This window comes from Bos javanicus, chromosome 13 (genome assembly GCF_032452875.1).
Source record: "Bos javanicus breed banteng chromosome 13, ARS-OSU_banteng_1.0, whole genome shotgun sequence".
Lineage (NCBI taxonomy): Eukaryota > Metazoa > Chordata > Mammalia > Artiodactyla > Bovidae > Bos > Bos javanicus.
In genome coordinates, this window is record NC_083880.1 from 65,316,087 (window position 1) to 65,327,632 (window position 11,546).

The following is an 11,546-nucleotide window of genomic DNA, read 5'->3' on the forward strand; positions in this document are numbered from 1 at the left end:
AGGCAGAAGGAGCCAGAAGACCTGAGCTCCACCCTCTGCCATGAACTTGTGGGAGCGTCCCTGTGCACTGGAGGGGCTTGCTGGTCTCTGTGGCCTCACCCGTATTCAGTGCGCTCTGGCTCCTCACCCTGCTCTTCTTTTCCTCCAGGCCCTGGCTTTGGCCATCAAGGAGGCCAAACTGCAGCATCCTGACATGCTGGTAACCAAAGCCGTCGTCTACAGAGAAACAGACCCATCCCCTGAGGAGAGGGACAAGAAGCCACAGGTAAGGCTCGTGGGGCTCAGTAGCTGTGAGACAGAGAAGAGAACAGGGTCCTCCAAGAGGCATTTCCATGTGAGGACCCACCCAGAGGCTGGGTCTCCAGCACAGCTTTGATCACCACCCCCCAGGCTTCCTGATTTTGGATTCAAAGGGAAGAAATAGCTCCCCTAGATTTGATATGAGGACAGAGGGGAAGGAAGACTGGTTTCTTTGGGGTTTTAGGCTCCAGACCCAGAAAAGTAAATCCAGAAGTGGTGAGAAAAGGGGAGAGAGGATTGGACGGGTGGATACCAAGGTGGGATAGACAGAGATAAGCAAAACCTCACTGGCCCATTGCCTATAAGCTGGAAGTCAGAAAAAGTCCTACCCAGCCCACGTCATATTCCTGTCCCCAAGTCTCTGTCTCCATCACCAGCCACTAGATGTCGCCAAGAAGGAAAGTTTTACAAATTGAAGTATAGTTGAATGTTGAAAAAAGATAAAATTGTAGTTTTATCTTTTATAGTTGAAAAAAGATAAAATTTTTTATCTTTTAAAAAAATTGTATTTATTTAGGCTTCTCTGGGTCTTCATTGCTTTGCATGGGCTTTCTCTAGTTGTGGAGAGTGACGGCTACTGTTCACTGCAGTGCTTGGTCTTCTCTTGCTGCGGAGCACGGGCTCTAGACACACAGGCTTCAGCAGCTGTGGTGCACGGGCTTAGTTGCTCCGTGGCATGTGGGATCTTCCTGGACCAGGGATTGAACCTGCGTCCCCTGCACTGGCTGGCGAAATCTTATCCACTGTGCCACCAGGGAAATCCTACTTTTTTTTTTTAATTGAAGTATAGTTGATGCCAAGGAGGAATATGAGGACCAGAGTCCTTCATCCCATCTGTCTTGCTAGATTGGAAACTCTTCTGAGGCCACCTGGGGCCAGAATCCGAGGGGACCTCAATCCTTACTCTTTCCTCTTGGGCCATCAGTGCCTTGGTGAATAACAGGAGGGAAATGGTGCTAGAGCAGACAGGTCTCCCGCCTGAACTTGGGGGAAGCTGGTGAGGCCCCTCTAGAAATTTACTGAATTTTATCAGATCTATAATAATTGAGTTGAGTGAAATAAGTTAGACACTTACAAATGGGTCCATTCATAGGAAGTTCAAAAACAGGCCATACTAAACATGCTCAAAGTCTGAATATCAGTTCCTGCTGAGAAGTGGCATTGACAGGGAAGAACCACAAGGGGACCTTCGAGGGTGCTGGAAGTGTCAGTGTCTTGAACTGGGAGGGCTGCGTGGATGTGTACACATATAAAAATGTGTTAAGCTCCACACTTAGATTTGTGTACTTGACTGACTTTGCACATTATACCTCACTGAAAAATAAATCCATTTCAAAGGCCCCCACAAGCAGCAGGTCTCCTTTTGTCCTCCTCCCTGATGAAGAAAACCAGTGTTTTCTAGAAAGACACAAGAATGTTTCTTTTACACCCTTTTGATTACCACCCCCTTCATGTCACAAGAAAAGGTGCGGAAGTATTTTCTTGCCACTCTGAAGCGTTGCCAACCCCAATCTAGACCAGTGCTGTCCGACAGAACTTTCTACAGTGTTGGAAATAATTTTCTGTGCTGTGCAGTGTAGGAGCCACTAGCCACATGTGGCTGTTGAACACTTGAAACTGGCTAATCTGAAATGAGATGTACCTTAAGGGTAAAATGTGTGCTGGATTTTGAAGATTATATATGGAGAAAAAGAGTATAAAATAGTTCAATAATTTTAATATTGATTATATGTTAAGTGATAATGTTTGGATGTATTAGGCTAAGTGAAATACATTATTAAAATTAATTTCACCTGATTCTTTTTACTCTTTTTGATGTAAATTGAAACATTAGAGTTTTACTAATATAGCTGGAAATTTTAGAAAGCCATAAATTTCTAGGATGTTTAGAAAATATTGTCTAGAAAATCTATTATCTGAAAAATTTTCAATTCCATCTGTGGCTAGTATTTCTGTTGGGCAGTGCTGGTCTATTTGTGTGCTTAATTTATTTATTCATGCCGGGCTCGTTGTGCCATGGGAGCTCTTAGTTGCAGCATGTGGGATCTAGTTCCCTGAGCAGGGAATGAACCCAGGCCCCCTGCATTGGGAGTGCAGAGTCTTAGCCACTGGACCACCAGGGAAGACCCAGACAGGGCTGGTCTGGAAGTCATGTAAGCTGATCACAGGCAGAGCCTGCCTTCCTCAGACTTTCATGTAAATTGTCATTCTTGTCCCCTCAGTTGCTTAGTTATTGTTGCTTTTTGTTACCCAAGTCTCAGAGGGGTAGAGTGTAGGTCACTTGCCAAGCTGGTGCTGAGCTGGCCGCATTAGCCTGGGAACACAGACACTAGAGAACTATTGTCATAGGGTCTGACTGAGAAGTGCTGGGTTACGACCCGGAAATCTTTTTTTTTTTTTTCAGTTTTATTTTATTTATTTGGCTGCACAGTACGCGTAACTTCCCTGACCAGGGATTGAACACGTGCTGCTTGTTTGCTTTGCAAGCTCAGAGTCTTAACCACTGGACCGACAGGGAAACCCCCTGGGAATCTTTATTTATACCTTGGTCCTTGGGAAATCCGTGTGCAGCCAAGTGTAGGAGCCACTGATGCCAAGAATTCTGTGCTGGGAATCTGGACCTGACTCCATTCCATCCATCCTACTGACTTAGCTTCATGACCATCGGGGTCTCGGTGCGCTCATTTGCAAAATGAAGAGACAGGACAAGCCCTCTTGTAGTTATATACAATCCTCTCGCTACTTATTTGCTTCCCTAGGTTCTTGTACCTCCTCCATTCCCTGTCTCACTCCTCTTCGTTTTTCCCAGAAGCGTCCCAGTCAGTCCCCCTAGGCTCCTGCCTTCCTGTGTTCCCTGGCTATTCGGCGCTCTCGGCTCTTACCCCAGCGTCGTCCTCCCTACCCCCCTCACGTTTGCCCACCTCCGTGCTCCCTTTGCCATCTCATTCCCTCCTCCTCCCCCCACCCTTTACTTCTTCCTTGGCTGCCATTGTCCCACACGTCACCACACACCCTCTCTCTCTATCTCTCTCTTTTGGATTCTTCTGTAAAGCTTACCTTGTTATGTTGCCCTGGAGAGACAGAAGTTTCTACATGCCTTTTCTGTCCACCTTCCTTCCCATTAATTGTCGCCAAGTAGAAACCACTTCTGACTCTTCATATAGTCAGACTCACTAATTCTGGAGGGGAGGTCTTCTCTGAATTGGAAACTCTTTTTTTTTTTTTAATTATTTATTTTTGGCCGTGTTGGGTCTTAGTTGTGACATTCAGCTTCTCTCTAGTTGAGGCATGCTGGCTTAGTAATTGTGGCACACCAGCTTAGTTTCCTTGCATCGTGGGGGATCTTAGCTCCCCGACCAGGAATTGAACCTGCATCCTCTGCATTGGAAGGCAAATTTTTAACCACTGGACCATCAGGGAAATCCTCTAAGGCAGGTACTCCATTAATTGATGAGAAAACTTAAAGTGAAGCCAGCATTGTAAGAAAAACTTCTCAGAAAGTAGCAGAATGGAGTAGAAAGAACACACCCAGCTTTGGACCCAGAAAGTGTGTCCAGAGGAACCACCCGGGCCTCAGTTTCCTCACCTACAAAATGGAGTTAACCTATACATTGGAGCTGCTGTAATGAACCACATTTATGAGTGTTAGAGACTGCACGGGCTGCTGTAACAGAACAGAAAACTGGATGGCTTAAGCAAGACACACTTAATTTCTCACAGTTCTGGGGGCTGGGAAGTCCAAGGTCAGGGGGCCAGCCAATCTGGTTCCTGGTGAAGGCCCTCTTCTGGTTTGTAGACAGCCATCTTCTCTGTGTTCTTATGCAGTGGAAAGCAGAGAAGTCATCTTTCTCATGTCTCTTACAAAAGCATGCATCCTGTTTGTGAGCACCTCCTAAAGGCCCTGCTTCTGAATACCATCCTCTTGAGGATGAGGGACTCAACCTGTGAATTTTGGGGGTTCATACTGAGTGCATAGCAGTGACTTACGAGGGTGTTGTCTCACATACCAAAGGTGCTTGGCGATGTGAACTTCCTTCCTTGTCCCTACAGTTCCGTCATATTGAGTGGTTGATGAGAGCCCTGAGCAAGTCAGACTTTAAACTTCTATCACCAGCCTCTTGCACGAGTTTCTGTTTCTATGTGGGCATCCATCTTGCCAGTCTTCATTGTCTCTCCCCTCCCTGAATCCTCCTTCTGTCCCTGCTCCAGCAGACTTCCTTATGAAGTTCTTCCTTCTTGAAGTTCTTGCTGTGAGTGTGGAAATCACCTGCCTTACACAGTCTTCTCTCCCTGCAGCTCACAGACCAGCTGTGTGGGTTTGGCTCTATCTTTGCTCCACTGGCCAACCTCCTTCAGGCAGGATCTATATCCCAAACACTGGCAGCAAGAGGGTGGCACCCACCCAGCTTCCCAGAGCTTTCTTGCTTTCAAAGTTCTAATTAAATGGGGAAGGTGAGGGGTAGGCAGGATTGACCTATTTCAAAGCAGGAGCCTTGAATTCTAGTCTTGTTTCTGCCACCAACTTGCTAAGTCTTTGCCCCCTCTGGGCTCAGTTTTCCCATCTATCAAATGAGCCAAGAAGGATCAGTTATCTACCACTCCATTAGCACTTGACCATGTAAATGGTAAAGGACAGGGATGATATGCCACCCGTTAAATAGTTCTGGGTAGTTGCTATATGTCAGGCATGGTGTTGGGCTCTGGAAAGACAGCAGTAAGTAAGAGACAGCCCTTGCCCTCAATGAGATCAGAACAGTGTGTGGTTAACTTAACAACAGCAGTAGTAATGATAAAAACAGCCAGTATTTACTCAGCACTTACGCTGATCCTTGTCTTGAATCTTCCCTACAACCTCTGTCCATTTTATGGAGGAAGCAGCTAAGGTCTAAGAAGATTAGGAAACTCGCCCAAGGTGACAGAGTTAGTAGACCACGCAGTGGGATTTGACTTCAGATTGTCTGATTTCGGAGCCCAGACCCCTCAACCGCTCAAGTTTTGGAGTCAAACTTGAGTTGGGATCCAGATTTCAGTCTCTTCACTTGAACACTACTCTCTGGGGTTTAACTAACCTCCAGGACACAGAAGGCCATGGCAAATAGAAAGGAAAGACAAAAAAAACCCACCTCTGCCATCACATCTAAATAGTTTTTAGATCTGAGAGCAGATAGGAAGACAAAATGAAACAAGTGTGATCTTAGCTAAGTGTGATCTAACAAGTGTGATCGGGGAAAGCTAAGGACAAAGTTTCAAGGTAACTTGAACAATTTTCAGCCAAAGTGAAAGATCCTACCTGCGTGGACACAGCCCAGCAAACATGCATGGACTTTGGAGTCAGACAGGTGGCTTCGAGAGAGAGTGAAGGACAGGAAAGCCTGGTGTTCTGCAGTCCATGGGATCGCAAAGAGGACGACTGAGTGACTGAACAACAAGGTGGCTTGAGTTGTCAGTGGCCACTTTATTACCAGCTATGTGGGCTTGGATAAGTCACTCTGTCTTCCTAAGTCATAATCAAGGGCACACGGTAAAGAGAGTGAAAACAGCCATGTATTTAAAGATGGACGACAAAAGTTACTAATTCTCCTTGTCCTCTTCCTTCCTTTGCATCTCCCTTCTCCTCTCCACCCCCTGCCCCCCGACCTCTGGCTTCAGGAATCCTGACCTCTGTGAAAAGATGCTGGCGTTTCTGGTCCAACCCAAGCCAGAGAACCATAAAGAAGGGGCCTTCATCCTGGATTCTCCAACTCAACACCGACGTCCCAGCTGTGACGTACTGTCCCTGAAAGAGACTGGGAAAGGAAAAGCATATATATATAGATATATATAGATATAGATATATATACACAGGAAACACCACGTCCTCGCACTGCTGCCGGGGCTGGCCGAGCATTCGGCCGACAGCAACAACCAACATCTGAACGCCTACATTTCCTTTGCAGACAAATTGAAGAATTGGTGGGATTTTCTAGGAAACCAAACAAATAAAAATTATAACAACAGTAATCCCTTGCTCCCCTCCCCACCCCACTTTGAAGCCCTGCAGAACAACCAAGGCAAGCCAGACCACGCTGATTGTAGAAGTACAATGCCTCCTGGGCCTACACGTTCCCTTCAGTGGACAAGCATCCCATTTCTTCTTTTCCTGCGTCCATTGCCCACTCCAATGCAAAGGAAAACACTTTTGCAGCCAGTTAGAGAAGCTGCAGCAGCAAGACACGCCCCCGTCAACCGTTTTCCAAGAAAGAAAAATCCCCCATTCGGAAAGGAGGAGGAGGAACACTGGATTCTTATTTTTTGGGTCTTGACACTGGGCTGCAAAATCCACCTGCCTTTCTTCCGCCTCCTTTCCCCCTCAACTCTCACACGTCTCGTCATTTTCTGTCTGGGTTCCCTCCTCCCTCTCCCCCACCCCACACCCCTCACCCTCTGTGTCCTGGTCCTGCCGAGGGCCACTGCAGATGACTCTCACTGGAAATGAGAAAAAGAAAAGCAAAAACGTGAAACCAAGCCACAGGAGGTGAAGTAGACATTATATGTTTATGGGTTCTCATTATGAAGGTGCCGCTTGTAGGAGATTTGTATGGATGTGCTTTTAAGTTATGTATATTACATATAACAGGAAACAAATATTAAAATAAACAGTGCTGGTAAGTATGAAGCTGACATTTTAAAATGATAATTATCTGACTGTGATTGATGTATTCTCAAGGTTCCTAGATCTCACCGAACCAACCCAGCCAAGGAGACCCGGACTCGGGCTGTGGGTCGCTCACAGTAGGAGCTGACAGTTCAGTGTAGAAATACAGTGTGTGGTGTTTGTACTTGGTTGATTGGTGGGGAGGGGTGGGGTCCCCATATGGAGAGGCAGGGGTTTGGCAAGAAGGAAGCGACCCGGGTGTGGTTCAAGATGCCTTCTCCCCCAGGCAGTAGCAGCTGGGACCTGGACCGTGCTCAGGACCCTGCAGCACAGATCCCCTAGCTCAGTCCCCCTACCTCCCCGGAAGGCTCGCCTCAGTTCTCAGTTGTCTCTTTGTTGTGCCACATGTCTTGCCTTTCCCTGACCACAGTGTGACAGCTAAGTCCTATCCCAAGGGAGGTGATGCCCCCAGCTGCCGCGGAAGACGGTGGCTTCCACCTGGCTGTCTGAATGTCCCCAGCTCAGTTCTTTCTTTTGACCACTCCTGTATTCTGTCTGAATCATTCTCTTCTTCCTGGGTCAAAGCAGCGATGGTAGAGACTGAACACAGGGCAGGCCCTGACAGGTCAAAACTGGACTCCCAGAGGCTCCTGAAACAAGCTGAGGTGGACAGGAGGTGTTGCTGGGGCTCCACCTGTGAATAAGACCCTGGCTTTGGAGACCTCCCCTTCAGTCAACATCTGTTCTCTGATCCTGGGCCCTAAGAGTCAGACCACAGGAGCCCTTGGAGAAGGTCCCATCAAAAGCTTGGCATTGCCCTGTGGCACACGTGGGCTTTCCAGACACAAGCTGCTTTCGTGAGCTCAATGAGGCCCCTTCTGAAGGCATTTGCCCTTTAATTTCTCAGTCCCATTTCATTTCCCCCATCTTGCTTCTAAAGCAGTTGATAAATTCATTCAACAAATATTTACTGAGTACTTACTTGTGCCAGGCACTACTGTTAGGCTCAAGGAGAAAGCATGGCGGTGGGGGCGCGGGGAGCAGAGGGACCTGGGAAGCTCCTTGAGCCAGCCTTACATCTCCAGCCCCTCTGAGAGCACTTCCGCCTTCTCTCCAATTATCAGACATCTGCAGATGCCCTGCCAAGGGCCCAGGCTTGCTTATACGTTCCCTTGGTGACACATATGCTTCGCTGCTTAACTGGTGCTGACCTGAGGCAGAACGGTGTTTGCCTCTGTAGGTAAACGTGATGAGGAGAGGCAGAGAGAGCCCTGAATCTGGGGCTCAGGTGGCACAGCCAGCCACACCCCCTCCAGCTCCCCCTGAGAGTGGAAGTGCGCCAGGTTCTTCTTACACAGAAGCCACAGAACCTCCTCCCCGTGCTCCTCAGCTTGAGAGCCCCCACTCCCTCTGGGCCAAGAGCTGGAGTGGCTCTGCCCTCTCTGGGCCATCTGGAATCTGGCTCAGGCATCCTTGTCTTTGCAGGAACCAGGCGTCCTGAGCGCACTGGACATACCTCAGAGGGAGAATATTTGTTGTGGGTTCTGCACCTGCCTACAGACCCTATGTGTGTGGCTTCAGGACAGGGAAGAAGTGACCAGGCTTGGTTTGTGGGCCAGCCAGGGTTTATGGAGCTCTCCAGTCCACAGATGCTCTGACCTTCCACAGAGAGGCAGGCATCTGCCAGCAGGGAGGAGGGGAGCTGCAAAGCTGAAATCTAGGGCGCTGTTTCCTTCCCATCCTCCTCTTCATAGGGAATATAGATGTTTGTCATATCTGTCGTCAACCTACTTTTCCATTTTCCATTTCACATCCTTTCTGTGCCACCTCTCCACCCAGGAGACCATGTAGCATAGTGGAAGAAGTCCTGGAGGGCAGTCAGGAGTTCTGGGTGGCCATCCTGGCTCAGCCTCTAACTCACCACATGCCACTGAGCTCATCTTATCCTCGCTTCGGGGCCTCAGTTTCCTCACTTGCAAAAGGAACAGGAAAAGCAGATGCCCTCCATGGCCTTTGTCCACTCTGCCAGCCTGTATAAGTCTTTGTTTGCCCCTATTTTGCTTTCTTGGGATCTTTTCAATCTGAGGGTACAGGAAGTGCCAAGACCTGTTTCAGTTTTTGAATCCTGTAAGCACATTCCAAGACTGGCCTGAAATTGCATGAGCAACATCACTCTAAATTTTTTTTTTTTTTCAAAAAGCACCTTCCTAACCAACTGCGATGCTGTCCTGGTCCTTTTTGCTCACACCCCTCTCTCCTCTCTCGTCCCCGCGCTCCCCCACCTCAGTGCTCCGTGCTGTATGCGTGTGCTCTCTGTTCTTGTATACTCAATAAAAGTGAAATAAATGTGTTTGATGCTGAACCACAAACTGCCTTGGCATCTCTCTCTGACCTTGGCTACCAGTACAAGTTGGCATTGTGGGACAGGCTAAAATTGGGGTGGTGAGATCCCAACTGGAACATTTTCATTCAACCTACAACACCTTCATTCAAATATCTGCAGATCCCAGCGTGGAACAGGTCTTGGCTTTACGGGAATAACAATGAATAAGACAAAGCCTTTGCCCTCCAGGAGCTCAGAGGCTAGTGGAGAAACTGAACGAACCAGGCGAGCGCTCAAAGACGACTCCAGCCAGAGTGATCAGCACCAGGAAGGAAATGCGCTGGGGGAGGGGATGGTCACTGAAGGAGGCCACTTTAAATAAGGTGGCCCCCGATGGCCTCCCTGAGGACATCTTTTTGAGCTGAGTGAAGAGAAAGATCCAGTAAGGTGAAAAACTTGAGTGAGTGCATTCTAGGCAGCAGGAACAGTAAGCAGGTGGGCCCAGGACACAGAGGGGCTTGGTGTGTGGAGACCCCTCCTTGGGAGTCGAATGGATAACGTACACAGCAAGCCCCAACGTCAGCCTTTGCTCATCCCCTTCGCATATGTTGCCATGTCCCTGCACATGCCACCTGTCCCAATGTTGACATCATTTTTCTTTAAATTGACTCTGAGCAAACTCTGGAAGATAGCGAAGGACAGGGGAGCCTGGCACGCTGTAGTCCATGGAGTCACAAAGAGTCGGACATGACTAAGTGACTCAACAACAGCAACAAAAACAGAATTATTTGTAAAGGAAACCGTTATGTCCACAAATGAAAAACTAGGGTCACTTGCCAAAGAAAGGAGGTCTTTATAAAAATAAATGCAAAAATACTAAAATTTGAAAACCATTATCCATATAAAATTTAAACCTGTCCTGTGGGCTACCTGAGATACACATACCAGCAATTTAATTCTACCAAACAGCTCACCCCAAACGCTTTGTTTATTACCCCAAATCTCACAGGCAACAACCATGGCTAAACGATTTGGTGCAGTTTCTTCCAGTCTTTTCTCATGTGTAAGTATCTTATCAGAGTTGAAGTCACCTTGTACATACCATTCTAAAAACTTGTAAAAACTTAAATCCTGATCATTTCCCTATAATTTGAAACACTAAACACCACGTCTTTTCTTCTTTGTTTTGTTTTTTGGCCACACTAGGCAGTATGTGGGATCTTAGTTCCCCAACCAGGGATTGAACTCATGTCCCCTGCATTAGGAGCTCGGAGTCTTAACCACTGGTCCACCAGGGAAGCCCTATGCTTTTTCTTTTTGAAGGGAATTCATTAAATGATATAAAATGCTGTGCTATGAAAAGCAATTCTTCTACTATCTCCAAACTCCTGTCCATTGTCAGAAGCAATTGTGAATCCTTCCCCGTATTTTCCCTGTAGGTTTCCTTTAGTTATCTGTCATTCCTGGGATCCTGAAATAGGACATTGTTTGCAAACACTGGATACCCACACACCCTGGATCTGTGTCTCTGTCTCCCATAAATACAGGGTCAGTCTCTGAGCTGTTAAGGAATAGCGTGGCTGATTCATTTAGATCAGTGATTCTTAACTCGGGAGTATGTGTGATTTTGTCATCCAGGGAACATTTAGTAATGTCTGGAAATACTTTTGGTTGTCACAACTGAGGGATGCTACTAACATATAGTGGGTAGAAACCAGGGATCCTGCTAAACATCCTACAACACAAGAGGACAGCTGCCCTACAACAAAGAATTATTTGGCTTCAAATCTCAGTAGTATCAAGGTTGAGAAACCTGATTTGAACAGACATGCAACCCACCACGTGAGATTCCTGGACTACCATTTAACAGTGCCTGTGCCCAGAGTTCAGTGCCCTGGAGTCTCAGAAGATGGTGAGTTCAGCTGGAACAGGGAGCTTATCATGAAAACAGACCATGATGCTCAGCACCCAAGACCAGGAATGGGGAGGGTGGGGAGGGAGCTGAGCTTCTTCATGCAGGAAATGGAACTGACATGACAGGCTGAGACTGACATGCATGACTGTGACTGATGGAGGCCATCTCTGGCTAATCCTGCGGCAGCTCGTTGTGATCAACCATGACTGCAGGGCCCAGTCTAGTCTGCAACCCACTAAGAGATGAATTTTGACTGAGACAGATGGGCATGTCCAGCTGTCACTGAGGAATTGTGACAGGCAAGCTAAGGAGCAGCAGCAGAGAGACAAGAAGAGCCAGTCACCAGTCAGACCTTGGTTTGCATCCTAGCCTGA

The 11,546-nt window shown here is 47.5% G+C and overlaps 1 protein-coding gene across 23 annotated transcripts in view; it reads left to right on the forward strand.

Annotated features, from left to right (window-relative positions):
• The window catches only part of EPB41L1 (erythrocyte membrane protein band 4.1 like 1), a 172,655-nt gene extending 163,352 nt beyond the window's left edge, over nucleotides 1-9,303 (forward strand). For all 23 annotated transcript variants that reach the window (XM_061437459.1, XM_061437461.1, XM_061437463.1 and 20 more), the window contains 2 exons: nucleotides 149-265; nucleotides 5,950-9,303. In XM_061437459.1, coding sequence (XP_061293443.1) covers nucleotides 149-265; nucleotides 5,950-5,958 — 126 coding nt within the window. In that variant the 3' untranslated portion in view covers nucleotides 5,959-9,303. The remainder of the gene's footprint in view (nucleotides 1-148; nucleotides 266-5,949) is intronic.
• The last annotated feature ends 2,243 nt before the right edge of the window (nucleotides 9,304-11,546 follow it).